The sequence below is a fragment of the Abramis brama genome, assembly GCF_963993115.1.
Source record: "Abramis brama genome assembly, chromosome: 3".
In the NCBI taxonomy this organism is placed as follows: domain Eukaryota; kingdom Metazoa; phylum Chordata; class Actinopteri; order Cypriniformes; family Leuciscidae; genus Abramis; species Abramis brama.
In genome coordinates this window covers 15,726,427-15,745,274 of record NC_139965.1, presented here as the reverse complement: position 1 = coordinate 15,745,274, position 18,848 = coordinate 15,726,427, and the positions used below count along the sequence as shown (strand labels likewise).

Below are 18,848 nucleotides of genomic sequence, written 5' to 3'. Positions count from 1 at the left end.
AAGCATGTCCATCATATGAATCCAGTGGGTTAATAAAGACCTTTTGAAGCTCAGCAATGGGTTTTTGTAAGAAAAATATCCATATTTAAAACTTTATAAACTATAATCACTGGCTTCCGGCAATGGCCGTACGCACATTCGAGTCGAGTTCAGGCAGAAGGGTGACCTCTGACCCGACGTAGGATGTATTATGTAGCATAAAGTTAGGCGAGAATTGACAAACGCGGAAATGCAGAGGTTAGAGCTAAACAAAACGCTGGTCATGAATTAGAAGTCTAAAACAAGAAGTTTTAAAGAACATTTTCAGAGGATTTCGATATAATAGAAGAGGAGCTACATCCTACGTTACACGTCGGGTCAGAGGTCACGCTTCTACCAGAACTCAACTCTCTCATGAACGCCCGTACAGCCGCTGCTGGAAGCCAGTGATTATAGTTTATAAAGTTTTAAATATGGACATTTTTCTTACAAAAAACCCATCGCTGCACTTCACAAGGCATTTATTAACCCACTGCAGTCGTATGGATTACTTTTATGATGGATGGATGGATGGATGTGGTTTTAGGAGCTTCAAAATCTCTCTATTCAAAGCCATTACAAAACTGGGAAGAGCAAGGATGTTATTTGATATGACTCCGATTGTGTTCGGCTGAAAAAAGAAAGTCATATAGGATGGGTTGAGGGTGAGGGTATGAGCTCTCAGCCAGTGTAACATTCAGTTGGCAATTGGTACTGCACTCCATGTCTCAATGAATGAAGTAATGAAGGTATAGTTCACCCAAAAATGAATTCTGTCATCCATTTCTTACCCTCATATCGTTTTAAACATTACTTACTTTCCTCTGTGGAACATATATATATATATATAATTTTTTTTTTTTTTTGTCCAAGCAATGGAACTAAAAGGTTCTTCAAAACACCTTCTTTTCTGTTCCACAAAAGAAAGAAAGTCATACAGGTTTGTATCGACATGAAAGTAAGTGTGGTGAACAATCCCTTTAAAATCTACCACTCTCACTGATTAGCCTCTCACAGAGTTGTTGTACGGGACGTGCAGGTTCCATTACGAAACAGCATGTCGGAGGCTAAGCACTCCTTTGGAAAGTCCTTTGGGCCACATGTGGTTTGACGCCGTAGGGCGACAGCGCAATAGTCCACCTGCTCGGCATCCAGCCCGTTCTCCAGCCAGCGGAAGCAGATGATACGCTGGAACGAGCGGCGGAAGTTGTCAGACACAAATCCGTAGAGAATGGGGTTGGCGCCGCTGTTAGCGTAGCTCAGAATGACAAATAGCTGAGTCACCATGGGGTCCGGCGGCTTGCAAAACACACTGATCAGCTGCACAATGTAAAACGGCATCCAGCAGACCACAAAAACGGCGACCACCAGCAGCACCATGCGTGTGATCTTCTTTTCAGAGCGCCGGCGCTGCAGCCAGCCTGCTTTGAGGCCCACGGCTCGCATGCGCACCACGATCAAGCAGTAGCACATGCAAATGGCTGCCACTGGAACCAGAAAACCCAGTAGGAATGTGTAGACCACAAACGCTTCCGACCACAAGGCCTCAGGCCATAGAAAGTTGCAGTCCACTCCACCATCCTGCGCCGGGACCGTGTCTGCAAATATAATGATGGGCAGAATCACAAGCAGCGAAAGTACCCACACGCAAAGGTTGACCACTTTTGCGACGGTCGGGCGACGGTAGCGAGCCGCTTTGATGGGGTGCACCACAGCGATGTAGCGGTCCACGCTCAGCACGGTCAGGCAGAAGATGCTCGTGAACATGTTGATGCCGTCCACGCTGAGAACCAGACGACACATGAGCGAGCCAAACGGCCAGTGGTGCACCGCGGCCGAGGTCGCCAGGAACGGGACGCTCAACATGAAGAGTTCGTCCGCGATGGCAAGATTGAGAATGTAGATGTTGGTGGCCGTCTTCATCTTGGCGTACTTGAGGATGACGTAGATGACCATGGCGTTCCCTGTGACACCGACACAGCACACCAGTGCATAGATGGAGGGAATGATGATCTTGCTAGCATCAGGTTCAGATTCATAATAGTCATAGTCACCAGTCGAGTTGAAAGGCAGACCGGTTGAGAGCATGAAGCTCTCGCTGCCATTGTATCCAGCAAGCTCAGCCATTTTATATTGTATTGTATTGTGTTTGATATGTTTGCCCAAATTGGGCCTCTCAGTTTGTGATTTCCAGTCAATGTCTTAATGGTGTTGTAAAGTCAGACATTCTCAAAATGTCACCAATAAAACAAACAGAATATCTCCAAGAATTGTTTTTCTTTAACCTTCAAGTGTCCTTGAATATTTTTGTGTGCAAAACCAATAGTCAGGTCCTTATGTCGACCCAGCAGTCTCATCTCCAGCTTCTAAGGGATTCAGCTTCAGTACTAAGCAGAAGGCGAAATCTGCATCTGCAAAATTCTAAGTAGGAGCATTCTTCTTCAAATCCCAAGCAAACCTGCGCTCGTCTATGAGAGTGTGCAGGTGTTGAAGGGCACGGCTCACTGAGCATCTTTCAACTTCTCATTCTTGGCAGGGGAAAGGCATTCCAGCTCATTAAAAAGAAATTGAGTCTGTGAATCAAAGTATTACGATGTTACTCTCCACGTGCTATCGCCTCAAGAACAACCTCCCAGTGGAGAATTGATCCACAGCATATTGTTGAATCAAAATTAGTTCATCTAGAGTTGAAGTTTTAGAGGTCTATCACAGTTTGCTTTCTCCCGTTGATGTTTCTTGCTCCAGGCGTCATTAAGACCTATAAGAAAAAATATAAAAACCTTGTTAAAGGCACTGATGGCAATCCTAAGGTATATACAAGGGACATCTGCTCACTCAAAAAAGTAAAAAAATATCTATAGATAATACAAAAGTTGATTATTTTTACTCCATTTGCTAATAGTTTTTTTAAACCATAAATCAAATAACATTTGGTGAGGTTTATGCTTAGAACTAAAATAATTATTTGCCAGATATTCACCAGAATTATTTGAAATTTAACACTTGATTTCAATGGTACAATTTAGACATTCTGCTAGCTATAAGTAACTTTGCAACTACATGTCAAGCAGTCATTAGAGTATTAGTAGACTGTCTGATTCATATCTGCCACTGTCTACACTTTATTTTGAGACATTACTGATTACTTGTTACTTTGCAACTACATGTAGTCTACTAAGCCGAACCCTAACCAAACAGTCTACTAATACTCTTATGAGAGTTAGCTGACATGTAGTTGCAAAGTTACTCACAGTTAGTTGAATGCCTAAAGTGGACTATCGAAATAAAGTGCAATGAAATGTATAGTAAATAAATAGCATTTTAGTAATTTATCTTATTTAAGGCATTTAAATGGAAAAGATAAAATGACTGATTAAGAATAATATAATTCGGTTTTGAGATACCAGTTCATCCATGTCTGACTGTGTGTGTCTACATTTATTTGCTCTGGTTATAAAATGGATTCAGAGATTAGAAGTGAGATGTTCTTGTCATCCTTGGGATTGTGGATGCATGAGTATGTGTGAGGGCTCTCTCAGCCCTGTTCAGTTACAAGACGTGAAGATGCCGAGACACCTTTGTCATCAGTCTGTTTGCTCACAAAGAGCAAACATCCTGCGGTAGGACTCGGCCATGGTGGTGCCAACTAAATGAGAAAGTAATGAAAAGGAGAGGAGAGAAAACACAAACCCCTGCCCCTCCTCACAGCTCAAGCTGTGCAGCTCGTGCCCCTGATCATCCACAAGGCAAATGCAGTGTCAAGCACAAATCTGGCAAGCTAATAATACGAATGGTTTGGAATACAAATGGCTTTGTAATGTATAAAAACAGCTAATGCTGAAGAAAACAACCGAAACTGCATGCGAGCAGAATTTTGAGCACAGATAATAAATAAAGCTCGTCTTCTCCCCTGCCATTCGATTTTACAGTTTCAAACTGAGAGATAAAGATCCATTTTGAAAGATGGAACGTTTTGCTAAATCTGGATGATTCCAGGCGCCCAGTTGTGTTATTGCTTATAACAATCCATGCCATTGTGTGTTTTTATCCTGGGAGCATTTTTCAGTCATTTTAAGCCATTTCTATGGCAAAATAGGTCTAAATTGCACTAGTATTTTTAGCCCGAACATTTTCTTTTCTTTTTCTTTAGGAAAATAACCACCCAGGTTCGCCCTCATTCTTTGCTTGCAATATTTTTCTGCTTTCAATATCTAAAAAAAAGAAAAAAAGTACATGTATACGTAGATTTGTGACACTGACACATACCGAACTGAACTGACTCAACATTGAACTGACTTGAGCTGAATAATGATTTGAGCTGAAGTGCATTTTTCCTCCTGTTTATTACAGTAAAGCTGCTTTGTATTGTAAGTGCTATTGTATTAACAAATGACATGACTCAATGTGTTTTTCAATTGAAAGGACTCCAAAGATACTATATAATACAATATACCAGATATAATCAAATAAGCACAAAATATTCTGTGCTTTAATGATGCATACTTAACCGTTATTTATCAAATGCAGGAGAAAGAGAAATGACATTATTTACAAACCATTTCAGAGCTCTAATGGCCGGTAAGTAGTGCATTCACTGCGGTAATATCCATAAGGGCACCTACTGCTCATGCCAAAGCAAAAGCCTTTTCAAGAAGCAATGGACATTTCATGTCTGTCATGTGATGTGTTCTTTTGGTCATATAGTAAAGGCTTAAAGAAGCATGGGATGGAATAGAAATGAGGATGACACTAAAGCGAGGAGGAAGAAAGAACAGTTAAAAAAAGGAAATTGTGATGGGGAAATGGACCTTGAGCAGATACAGATACACAAACAGTGATAAGCAGCAGGAGCAGAGAACATGGTGTAATAAAAAAGAAGGATTGTGAAAGAGGAGCAGGTCACAGGTGGACCGTCTCACACATACAACCGAGTGTGAGTTAAGACATGCTGGAGGAGCTCATGATGAAAGATATGAGAGGAAGATCAAGGGAGTGAAAAAAGAGGGAAAGAGAATAAGTGAGAATGGGTTCACAGTGGAGAGGGAAACTCCATTACTGTTCTCTGACATTTTCCTCAAGCTGCGTCTCTCTCTCTCTCTCTCTCTCTCTCTCTCTCTCTCTCTCTCTGAGGTCACAGTAATGACTTGTAACACAGTAATGAAAAATCTAGTTTAAAAGTGCAAAGTTCGTAGAAATATATATATTTTTTGTACGTTTTTACCATTTTCACCAAGCTTTTTGATTTAATGTCAAAAATGTCAAGTGATGTATCCATCAGGCACAAAAAAAGATTTGGCACAACCTAGTTTCACTTTTTTTCTGCAGCTTTGATTCATTTTTAAATACATCCTAAGTTATTATGAGCATGATTTACCATTTGTCCATACATTTTCAATTTTCAAAACTGTCCAAATATATTGAAGGTCTCTTTTTTTTTTTGGTCTCTTTTTTTATAAGCAATAGCCTTTCGATTAAATCACAGCAATGGACCATAATTTGTTACTTTCTAATTCTAGTGCAGCATGCTTTGCATAGGACTTGAATGAATATTGAAATTAATTGTCCCTTTATTTATTTTTTTTGTTTTTTTACTGAAGGGAAAGGCTTGTTAGTGTTCAATGCTGTTATGTTTGGCATTTAAAAGTTTCTGTAATGTTGAAATTTTTGGTAATCATTGTGCTGAAGAGTTTGACAACATGAAGGTAAACTCTGCATTGACCCTATAGAAATGACTGTGTTAATGCCAGTGACAAGAAGTAATATCTTTTTCATTAAAATACATGCTAAATTAGTTACACATAGCATGTGCTAAAGCTGTGAAACAGATTAGATTACCTGGTTCCAGGCCTACAACTCACAACTACAACTTTTGTGAAATCAATTTAAATATTTGTGTATATGTTATAAATTAAGTTTCTCTAACTCAATGTAGTTTGTTGGTTGAACACAATTTCTTTTGAAGTTGTCCTGACTCAAAAAAATTGATGCAAACGGTTACAACGAGTGTGCATATTAGAGGCGTTGTTTGAAAACCAATCGTTAGTGCCTACTCAAAGTAATAAACACTTTAAAAGAGTAAAAATATCTGAATTTGAAAAAATGATCTGATGATCAGCTAATGTTATTTTGCAAACCAGTCAGTATAAAATTAGATTTCGCAGTGAATATAAAGTGAAAAATTATATGGCAAGCAAGCAAATTGGTTTCAAGGGTTGTTATTGCAATTAATATTTATAAAGCCTAATTTACAAATGCATCCTATTTGTGTCACCCTCCCACAAATGCACCGTGTTTTGCAAGAATGTGACATTAGTTGAAACACTATGAACGTAATAAAGGGTCTGAATACAATTGAGAGTACAAAACACAGGAGTCATTTTTAGATAAATGTGACATGATGCTTTTAGCACCTCTTACTGAACTCAAAGCATTTGGGTAAAACAAGAGCGAGTGGCTGTAGTATGTGAACAGGCTATATACACTCTTGGGGTGGTAGAATGCCCTTTTCACAAGATGTAAAATAATTTGTGATGTCCCCAGAGTGTGTATGTGAAGTTTTAGCTCAAAATACCCCACAGATATGTTAAAGGTATAGCGGAGGATTTTCTTTTTCCGGGTGGATCATCAAGACTATTGGTCCTCCTAATTGTCAATCATTCTGGTGATATGTTTACGTAAGGCCGTCGTACGTGCTCGTCCTTTCTGCGCATGCGCACTTTCAGGTGTATTATGTGTGGTGAGCTGTCTATGGGTGAGCTACGGTTTCAGCCATTCATTGAAGCTCGCCGTTCTCGCCGGGTTTTTTCAAAATGTCTGAGGGTCGTAAGAGGAAAAAGTGTCTACGAATTGTATGACAAGAAGAGAAAGGCCTCTGAAGAAAGAAACAAGACCAGAGTGTTTTTGGGAGAATATTTCACACGCTGGCGTGCGCTAAAAGCACAGGTTGGGCTTCCCACTGATGCCTCAGTCGCGAAGTTTCTACTCGACAGGTAAAGTTTGGCATGCTATTTGGAGAAATCCATTTAAAATCACTGCTAGTAAAAGTTAATGTAAGCTGTGATTAGCGATCTTGCAACTTGTAAACAGCGTGCACAAGGAGAACTAGGCTCGTGCATGCTCTCTCGTGTCGTGCACACGTTTAATAGGCGTTCCCTCTCGGGAGCAGGTAGAGTGTTGCACATGTGTATTTTTTCAAAAAGTGGAGAGGGCGGTTCTTTTCTAAAATTCGGGAAAATCCTCCGCTATACCTTTAATATAGCATGTTAAAATTGTCACTTTTTGAGAGTGAGCAAAAACTCACCATTTTGTGTCTGTTCCTTTAAATGCAAATGAGTTGCTGCTCCCAGCACAGAGGGCGGAGCTTCAACAACTTGCACTCACACAGACATGCACTGAAAATTTCAAAAACTTTTAGCCTTTTATGTTCAAACCGAATTCAGACAAAGATGGAGAGACTGAAGAAGAAGTGACAACGTATAATGCAACAGGACGTTTCTGAATGGTTAGTTGATGAGTTTATGTAGTTTATGTGCAGTTATCTTCTAGTCATTGATTAGCATATTCTGTCTTGATAATCTATAAATCATGTTCAGGGGGCGGATTTATGTAAATTCTAGGGTTGGTGATGTCACTAACCCGGGAGGAATGTCGTAGCCTGCGTCAGACTTCGTATTTCCGCTCAATTTCATTTCGCTTCTGTACTCAAGCCGTTTCTCAATATGCGTTCTTGTCTGTACTTGTGTTCTTGTGGACTTGTGAAACGTCATCAGTCGCTGCCCAAGTACTGTTCCAATTCAAAGTTCACATCTAGCCAAGTCCAGTTCAAATCCCCGGATGTGTTCTTGATCCGCCCCTTTTACCGAGGATGCACCGAGAGGTGACTTGTGCGAACTTGAGACAGCCAGGTATCCCAGAATGCATCTCACACCAACCAACAAGCGTCAATAGCAGAGGAGAAACCCCGCGTAATTTAAAAATACTGCTGTAATTGCGTCACAAAATGTAGTTTTAAGAGTATTTCAGGCGAGAATGTAGTTGTTTAAAGATCAAATCTTTGGTTTATTTATAAAGATAGCGTCTATTTGAAAATTTGATCTGACGTTTTCAGAGTTGTCAGAACCAGGCAATCGGACGCTCGGCGCTCATGTAATTTACCCCGCCGAGAACAGCCTTTCCTCGGCTAGTGCTGCTGACTTGCCGCTGGCTCGGATGTCTCTAGTCTAGTGGTTTAACATGAGATATAAATCGTCTTGTGTATATCTAACGGGCGATTTATTTATTTATTTATTTTATTTGTCTCATTAATCTATCATTTGTTCCCTGGCAAAACGTTAAGCTGAGGGCAAAGTGAAGTTTCATAGCTTTATTTAGTCTATTTAACTTTAACGTTGTAGCCTAGAGAGCTGACTTTTGTTTGACTGAATCGTTTGCTTTATTATTGTATAGCTTATTATACCTTTTAGGCTATACTTGATCATTAAAACTGACATTTAACAAAAAAAGGTTATGTCATTTTATTTTATATATTTAAAACATAAAATATTTTATTATAGCCTACATGTTGCCTACATTCTCTTCACTGTATGTACATATATAATAAAATAAAATGACACAACCCTCTTTTTGCTAAATGTTAGTTTTAATGATCAATATTATAATGTTTTTTATTCATCATTCATCAAGAGTCAGGGTTGTGCTTTATATTTCGTGTTGTTATAAATATGCAGTGAAGATAATCAATTGCGTTGCCTGAACCACATTTGTGTGGCCATTATGTTTAAGATTTTTTTAAATGAAAAGAGGCAGAGTGGTGGTTTATAACATATTTTGTTTTATTTGTAGCCTAGATATACATAAAAAGATAACCGGAGTAGCCAGAGGGAGCTGAGTGACGCTATCAAGTACGCCGCTGTTCCATTTAAGAATTATCGGACTTGCGTCCTCCCGTCCTCGGGAGTTCGTTCTCCTGAGACGAACTTGTCAAGTCCGAACTACCAAGGACTCAAGTCCGAACTTTGCGTACTTGGTATTGAGAAACGGCTATAGTCTGAGACAGCGTCAGAGCTTTCCGTTTTCCTCCGGCCTGAAAACAGCCGGCCAATCAACGAACAGAGGGCGGGCTGAGAGCCGTGACGTAGACGCTGATTGTACCGTGGATGCGTAGATTTACTTCACAAAATCTGCAAAAGTCGTTCACAGCCATGTTCACTCCGGTATTTCGCTCAGTGGTTTTGTTTTCGCATCATACATGTGTTTACAGTGGAAGTCAGATGCGGCTGAGCATGCGCATAACACACGCCATAACCAAACGTTATGTGATTGACTTACGGGTAACCAATGATTTTAAACTTTAGACAAGCCAAAAGTGAAATCATAATCAACCACCCCTTTAAAGTACAGGTAAAAGGATGGTGATGTGTATTTTTCTGGTGTGTCTGTTTCATTGTATACTAAAAGGGCCATAAACAAAGACAGTGTTTCAGACCTTCAGGATTGACTCCATTGACTTTAATCCAACTCGCGCGCGCGCGTGCGTGCGTGTGTGTTGGTCTTGAAATGCACTGTAAAATCTATAGATTTTCTGAAGGACTGTTTTTTTTTTCCCCCTGTTAAAGGTCTGCGTCTTGAAATTTGAATGCAATTTCCACACTCTCTTAATTATTATTACCATAATGGAACAATTGTTGGGCAATTTGTGGCGCACATTGCTAGAGTGAGTGAGTGTGGAAAAGAGGAACAAAAGGAGAGCATTGGCTGTCACGTGTTATTGTGTTGCTTATTTGCACCATTTGATCATAGAATCAGTCTGAAAACGCGAGCTGCATCGAGGAATATTAAAAGCCCATCTCTGTGTTTGTACCCCTGTCACGTCTGTGTTTCACTCATGCTGAAACACAGCACTCAACTCTTGTACTGTCTGTCGGAGGGAGTGTATTTTATTTAGTTATTTAGTGTACAGTCACAAGAGAAAATGAAAGTGATCGATGAAACCACATTCTGATGTGCATTTAAAACGTTTGTTAAGAAAACTCACAGTCTCCACCTTGTGGCAACATCAGGAGGTCTTTAGCCTATACTGATTGCAAAAGTCATTCAAAACAAGTAAATTGCTGTGTACATTGCTGTTTACTGACATAACGTGAAATTATCAATATATTGTTTTTAATAATGTAGGGTTAGTGAAGATCAGGATACTTGTTACTTCGCTGAGCATTGAACTACAGTATATGTGATTTAAAATCTGTTAGTTGCTGGTTGACTTATTGTACATTGACACACACACACACACACACACACACGTTCAAAAGTTTGGGATCTGTAAGATCTGTAAGTCTCTTCTGCTCACCAATGCTGCATTTATTTGATAAAATAATAATATTGTCAGATATTATGACAATTAAAAATAACTGTTTTCTATTTGAATATATTTTAAAATGTAATTAATTCCTGTGAATTATTCCTATTTCCAGCATCAATACTCCAGTCTTCGGTGTCACATGACCCTTCAGAAATCATATGCTGATTTGATGCTCAAAAAACATTAATTATTATTATCAATCTTTAAAACAGTTGTGTACAATTAGTTTTTCAGGATTCTTTGATGAATAGAAAGATCTATTTTTTTTTATTTTTTATATATAATCTTTTGTAACATTATAAATGTCTTTATTGTAACTTTTGATAAATTTAATGCTTCCTTGCTGAATAAAAGTATTGATCAGAAATGTTTCTCGAGCAGCAAATCAGCATATTAGAATGATTTCTGAAGGATCATGTGACACTGAAGACTGGAGTAATGATGCTGAAAATTCAGCTTTTACATCATCATGAATAAATTACATTTTAAAATATTAAAATAGAAAACAGTTATTTTAAATTGTAATAATATTTCACAATATTACTTTTTTTTTTAATATATATTTTTAATGTGAGCATAAGAGACTTCCTTTATAAACATAAAAAATCTTACCGATCCCACTTTTGAACGGCAATATATATATATATATATATATATATATATATATATATATTGCCGTTCAAAATATATATATATATTTTATTTATATTTTTTATATTATATAGATAGATAGATAGATAGATAGATAGATAGATAGATTTGTAAATAGAATAATATATTTGAGAATAATATCTAGTAATATCTAGAATATAATTATTAGTGAGCATGATTTATCATTTTGCAATCCTATTTTCAATTCTATTTATCTTTTTATAAACAATAGCCTATACTTGGTCTCATATGTAGGCCTACAAAAATCTGTACTACGGATAGAAACGTTTGTCCAAAAGACATTATGGCTTGTCCTTCCTGCAAGCTCTGGATTGTGTATGCACGTTTAATCAGGTTGTTGTCCTTGGAACAGACGATTAATGTGATTCATGGAGACACCAGATAAATAGATCAGGAACTTCACTGCTTTGTTTACTGCTTGTATTAAAACGCCTGATTTGATCTGTGTGGTGAGTTTTTACAGACACGATAGATTTCCATTTTCACCTTATCGGTCCTTGTCTGTCAGTTTTAAAAGATCTGTTCTAGCGTAACAGCAGAAGAGGTTGATGTGAGCCAGTAGTTTGTACAGTTATTCAGTCTAATGAGACTTTCAGTAATCAGACCTCCTGTGGTTCATTCATTAGACACACACATTTCTACTTTCATGCTTCCTTTAAGCAGCAGCAGATATTCATTTTTCAGCTTTCAAGTACACACTAACAATAATATGCACCAATTATAACAACTATGCAAACTTGTTTCTAAATCACCAACTGTGTAAAATGAGCTCAAATGAAGTTTGAGTATGCCGAAATCACTCGACATTAATATTTTAAATGAACTACTGATTAACCACTTAAATTAACATAAGAACTCACTTCAAAATTTAAAATGAAGTCACGGGTAAAAAATGCAGGTTGCTGAGGTCTTTTTTTATTTTAATATACTGATTTATGGTTGAATTTACAAACTCAAATAGCTTTGGGAATATCCAAACATTGAAAGAGTCTTCATATTTAAAGTAAGATGCTGTACTCATAATAGTAATATAACTTGTTTCAATCTTCTTTAAAGTCTTCTATTTACAAGAGGTCAGTAATATAACTGCAGCTGGAGCATCTGATCAGGCTTTTAACACATTATTACTGCTAATAAACTCTTAAAATTAAAGGTTCCAAAAGACGTTTTTTGCAGTGATGTCTTCAAAAGAACCGAATTTGGTTCCCCAAAGAACCTCTCAGTAAACCGTTCTTAAAAGAACCGATTTTTCTTAGTGTGAAGAACATCTAAAGAATCAAAAGACTGATGAAAAGGTTCCATGGGATATTAAAGGTTCTTTTTGGAACCATCAATGCCAGTAAAGAACCATTATTTTTAAGAGTGTAGATGAGAGTGACGCCGTCCACTTTAGCAGATCTTGGTGACTCACAACCATGGCTGTGCAAAGGGGTTTGACAGAAATGATGACTTCAAATAAAACCGCAGGACCGTATAAGAAGATTAAAATAATCTTGAATAATATCTCTCTCATCTTCACAATGACAAAATGTCAGAAACAGTTCCCCGCATAACTGTCAAAACATGCGAGAGACACAAGTGAGTCAGTTTACAAGTGAATCAGTGTAATAATGGACACTTTAATAATATTAATGCAAAATGATATCCAGTAAATGAGTTCAGAGAAACATTTCTGGTCCCATTTGGTATTAAAGAGGTACTGATGAAGACAATAAAGGTTGAGAAACATGGAAATAAACATATATATATATATATATATATATATATAGATAGTGTTTTTAGAAAATATATATTGTGTTTCCAGGTGTATATGCACCTGTTTCTGATGCTTATAAAGGAAACTGCTTGCTCTCTCTCTGCCCTCCTCATATACACATACAGTACTGTAGTTACAGGTCTAAAACATTGTGTCCTCTTATATTGTTCTCAGATCAGTCCATAGACATAAAATCAGCATCGTTCATGAGTGTTTTTTCCCTCACATGTAAGTTGTTGAAGGATAAAATCAGTACCCGTTGCTTTCCTGTAGAGTTGGCGCTTGCAACGTCAAGGTCATGGGTTCGATTCCCAGGGAAAGCAAGAATTGATAAGAATGTAAATGTGTGAACCTTGAAGTGCAATGCAAGTCGCTTTGGATAAAAGCATTCGCATAAATGTAAATACTAAATTGTGTAAATCATGGATAGTTAACTCAGCAATAACTCAATCTTCATTTCTGTTTAAAATAGCTTATAATGTGTAGAGTTTAGTATAGAGATGCTGTAGATTTCTTTACCTGTTGTGATCGCGATGAGAAGAGTTGTGTTGGTCAGCTGCTGATATGTCAGTCTGTTTGTGCAGGTTGTTCAGTATCGTCCTCATGATAAAGCTGAACATCTTCTCGTCTCCAGCTCTTTCATCCGTCCAACCCTTTATTGCCTTTCTGTCTCACTCATTCTGTCTCTAATTCTCTCCGTCTCCTTCTGTCTCTCTCCCTCGTTCATGCGATGCCATCACAGATTCTCCTTGATTCCAGTGGTTGTGCTCTCATATGTGCTCTCTCTCTCTCTCTCTCTCTCTCTCTCTCTCTCTCTCTCTCTCCGTCTGTGTGTTCTCTCTCGCTCTCTCTCTCTCTATCCTCCCTATAATCTTTCTGTCTCATTACATACACATTTATTCTATTTTCAGGACAAACACAGCAAACTCTCCTTTCTTTTTGCTCTATCTGTATTGATCGTCTACCTTCACCTGAAACCTATTGTGCCATGGTGCATTATTAAAACCCAATTATTTGAAAGCTTCAAACTATCCTTTCATGAATGATTGTTAGGTGTTCTTTTGGTTGTCTTCAGGATGTAAGAAAATGGATAAAGATAAAGGCAGTGGGTGGCTGTGGACAGTTGGATATTAAACGGTGAAAATTGTCAAAATTATATTCTTATGGTGCCAGTTTTTCTTGTCAAAAATTATTTTTTTAATTATAAGTTTTCTCTTATAGTAACACTAAAAAGTGGGCATATGACAACGAAACAAACAGACCATTTGTGCATCATATATGCAAGTGAGAACCAATGCTCATTGATGGAATATTTTCAGTTAATCATATCTTATTTTGTATATTTTGACTAAGAAAATAATTGAAATAAAGTTTACAAGCTGTATCTACTTTTTTTTTTGTCCTTTCTGGAACTTGACAGGTCGGGTTGCTTTGTTTGCTTTGATTCATAATGTTCATAAAGCATTAAACTGAATTTTAATTAAATCATGGAGGTTATTCCATTTTTGTTTATGAAGCACAAAGTGCTTCAACAATCTTTTTGTCCACATTTATAGCACTGATGTGTTTGCTTCGTGTGTCAATTCAAGGTCTGAATTCACAGAAGAAGAAAAAACTCAAGCCTTTTGGATCCATTTAAAGGGATTGAACGCTATGTGATGTTGCATTAATAATGAATAGCTGATATAAAGCACAGGTTTAATGGGGTATATTGTCATAATTAATTAAGTTATGTTTTTAATAAATAGCTACAATTCATAATTTATTCATAAAATAATTCTTGGCATATTTGTACATATTTTTCTTGACACACGTTAATGTCTTAGAGACTCTCCCTCAGGCTTATAGCATTATCAGAGCAGCGCTCAGAGAACACGAAGCATGTTTGGACTTACTGAAATAATAAAAGCAAATACATTAGATTATGCTCAGCGGTAACCTTCCAGAATTCCTAGAAAATGTGTAGGATTTATGATTGTGCCTATAGATACTTTAACCAAAGCTGCATTAGACCAGTAGACACACAGAGTGGTACAAATACAATTCAGGAGATTTTCTCAGATGAATTTTTATGTTGTGCCGTTGAAGATTATATTTTTTAAGCACTATGTTTAACATCAGTCTGCTCTTGTGCAGTTTGTATGAATCAATCCCCTTCAATCGAATGAATCTGTTAGGCTATAATTGAAGAATGCCATTTCACTACAAGAATTCTGTCTGTCTCATGATGCCAATACTCTTGTGGCTGATTGGATTTTGTTTGGATAAACCCTTGTCATAAATTCTGTATTCATCATATAACTTAGTAAACAAAACAAAAAAAATTGTATACTGGAAATGCCATGACCAAATAAATAAAATGCGTGTCTGCGGAAAACATGGGAGAAAGGATTGGGATTGCTTTACATACAAATGTATAGTGTTTTAGGTTTATCCTAGGGTTTGGTTTGTCCATTTGACCCACACATAGGCCCTCAGTGAGATTGTGTAGAAAGAGACCATTGCCTCTTTAAACCGGCACCACTACATTATACAGTAAGTGAAAAGAAGGCTATGATACTTACATTACATGATGATACCAGTCTTTTTGCAGTACAGTTCAAGTCGGTACACATATTCTGTTTGACTAACAGAAAAATATCATATCATTATTATTAACAAGTACTACTTTTAATTAGCAAAAATATATAGGCTATAGGCTATATATTTATTTATTATTTATTTATTTATTTATTACTTGCCCTGACAGGACATTCACTGGCCCCGTCTAAATAGCCTAAATATATAATGTTATGGCTTTCATTGGCCGCTTTTCCATTACAGATTTGCGTAAAACTTTTGCGAATTTTTCTATGTCGATAAAAAACTATTGCGAAATGACAGCGTTTCCATTAACCGATGTTATGCAACTAAAACGTATTTTTTTCCTCTCGCGATAAGTCATTCAAAAAAATCATGGCAATGGAGGTTGGTTTACGTAAATATCATTATTTTAAAATTGATGAGATGTAGACGTGTTATGAGGTGTTTCTGGGTGTTTCATCTGCTTGATAAAGGTCTTGATAAATTGTGACATTTCTTTGTTAGAATCCAGTATTCCCGTAATACTTTTGTCTTTTATGAGTTTAATAAAGAACTGTATCTCGTCTTCTGTCCAAACATGCGAGTCATCTTTAAAGAATGATCGACATTCACGTCCGCCAGGTGACCTGTAAATGTGAAAAAAAAACTGTTTCTATTGCAGTTTTGTGAAATATTCCTTTTTCGAATTGCCTGAAAAACCACCTCATGCGAGCATAAACTTTTTTGCGATTCATGGGAGTTTTTGCGAAATGTACGTGTTTCTATTTGTCGTTTTTTTAATTCGCAATTTCAATTTGCGCAATTTGAAGGGTTATGGAAACGCGGCTATTTTTTTTTTTTTTTTAGCTATGTAACCTTCCCATACCAACATTCAAAAAAAAAATCTTGATTCCAATTTAGATCATAGCAAAAAAAAAAAAAAAAAAAAAAAAACTAACTAATATAAATGTTCAAGTAAATGGTCAATAATAAGAACAAATAAATAAGTGACAAATAAATACAAGAGAACAAAGATACAAAAATCAACAAACAGTAGGCTACTTTCCAGTGCATGCTTGTGGAAACTGTATTACTGTATGAAGCAAATATACACAGATACTTATTAAAGCTACAGAAGTAAAGAGCAGTGAGTGGTTGTCTCTTTTTTGTAGTTGTTTGATTAACATCATAAACATAGGAAACAGAAGGTAAGAATATGAGGCTGCTGTCACTTTAAGACCTAAATGCACGGATCTGTTATATTGACAGATTCTTAAATGTTTACATTCCTTAAGACATGGACAAGTTTATGTCACTAAAGACATAGCCATCTGTGTTTATGTGGATACTCGTCAAGATGGGAATTTTGTGTGTGTGTGTGTGTGTGTGTGTGTGTTTGCTCAAGAAGAACAGCGTCTTACGCTTGAATGACTGAAAATCACTTGAATGTTTAAACTGAAAAGACTTCAAAACACATGAAAATGATCAACTTTCTTGAGGAAGCAGGATGGCCGATCCATCAGATAAGCAATTATAGTTTTAGGAGAGCTGAAACAACAGACAAAAAAAGGGCCTAGAACGGCCCCTGGTTGAGCGCATATGTGTTTTATGTGCATTTTTAGTATCTTGGCTTTTCATCCAGCGTTTAAGCTATTTTTCCCCTTCACTAAATAATAATAATAATTAAGTCTTTATGTGGTAGTTATGAGTATAACAGTCAAAACCAGTTCCTGATATGTGTGCTGCAGAATTGCAGTGTGCAGTTGTGGATCACAGGGCAGAAGGAGAAGCATATCATAAATGTGACAAAACTTAAAACATTTTTCTTTTTTACTTCATGGTTCTCTGGAATGATTCTGATTAGTCAACAGGAACATATCTATGCTATAATTTAATATGAAACCTGATGGAAAGCCACTATCTTTGTATGTCCTACAGGGAAGAAAATGCATTCATTCCCAGTGTGTTAGTTCAATGTATTCATACAACACATTGCAATGGATTTCATCAGATAAATGCAACATTTTTGAAGTCTAGAAAGCAACCATAAATGATTGCCTTGGCAATGTCGCATGTTTTCTGCACCACTGAGGATTTTGTATCAGTTAATGGAGTGTAACTGCAGTCAGGTGCTGAAAATTATGGTTTTTAACAGGCGTGCAGATGTCCTTTAATACTGAGTGCAAAAGAATTGATGTTATGGTGTATTTTTAGCTGAATATGTCCATGTAGTTGAACCATAAGTGCACTGATGCGCTAGCATTCATACCTGCATCAATACGTAAAGCAGTCACGCTTCAAATTGATCTTGGCCCTGTCATTGTGTCATGCTTGTGTGAGTTGTGTCAGTGTGTAGGTGAGCCGTTCAGTACTGAATAGAAGTATGCATTCCAATAATTCATGCTTTCAGTACACTCAGGTAAAATGTTCTTGCCTTATAAAAGTATGAAGAAATGCTCGTATACATGCACAAAACATCTCCTCACCTTTATCTGAAGAACAGAACCTTTTAAATGTGCTAACATCAAGGTTATACAACAATTAGCATGTCTAAGTATGTTTAAGCATGATGCTTCATAAATGCATGGGTCATATTTTGGGTCATTTTGATTCATTCCATACAGTTTTTAACAGCTGGTGTGTTTTTTCTGATGTGAAAATATTACGCTTTGGAATGAAGTAAAGTAAAAGTCTAACAAAAAATAAAAATACTAATGCATTTTCATTTAATTTTCAGGTAACCGATAACATGATCATACGAGGTGATATGATAACATGGTCATTCCATGATAACAACACAAGATCATATGATCACCATAATATGATATGGCTTATGAAAACGAAGAAAAGTACCATTATTCTAAAATGTAATTGTGTCTTGCTAATGTTATTTAGTTCACAATTCATTTCTGTTCATAATTTTCCTATTGTAGATAATCAACCAAAAATCAAAAATCTTGTTTAAATATTGGGGCATGTGTACACCAAAACACGAGCTCACCTTTAGTTCAGTAATATCCTGAAGGCATATGTCAACACCATTTATCAATCAGTCCATGTACTCAGTCTAGTCTCAGCCTCAGACGGACCGTTGGCTGAATGTCTGATGCATATGGCACACAAAATTGGAGTTTTGAAGTCCTCACCTGACTGGTTGAATTCTACAGGATTTCCGGGAGACGTGTGGGTCGCGTTTTTTACGCTCCACCTGGAAAAAAAGCCATTGTGACGCCAAACCCTCTCATGGAAGAAGAAAGCCGTCGTGTTTATATCTGTGACAATGAGCGCTTATCAACTCAACTGGTTAGAGAATACCCATAATACACTGTGAGGGTCACACCGAATGAATTCCCGTGTCTCGCCAGCCGAATCAATCCATCCATTTTCCAAACCGCTGGTCCAAAGTGTCCTGGAGCTGCCTTTTTGCTAAGTTTCAAATGATTATTAAACGGCAAGCACAAACTATGAAAAAGCAGCAGCCCT

The 18,848-nt window shown here is 37.1% G+C and overlaps 1 protein-coding gene across 1 annotated transcript; it reads right to left on the bottom strand.

Moving 5' to 3' along the window:
- Positions 1–884: 884 nt before the first annotated feature.
- Positions 885–13,532, bottom strand: sstr1b (somatostatin receptor 1b). The gene is made up of 2 exons (XM_084110192.1): positions 13,323–13,532; positions 885–2,776 (listed from the first exon to the last, which is right to left on the bottom strand). Exon 2 carries the CDS (start codon positions 2,143–2,145, stop codon positions 1,030–1,032), a length of 1,116 nt encoding a protein of 371 aa, XP_083966318.1. The 5' UTR covers positions 2,146–2,776; positions 13,323–13,532; the 3' UTR covers positions 885–1,029.
- Between the last annotated feature and the right edge of the window lie 5,316 nt (positions 13,533–18,848).

What these genes read in the sequence shown, in the direction of transcription:
- sstr1b (XM_084110192.1), bottom strand. Translation starts at nt 2,145, where the DNA reads ATGGCTGAGCTTGCTGGATACAATGGCAGCGAGAGCTTCATGCTCTCA.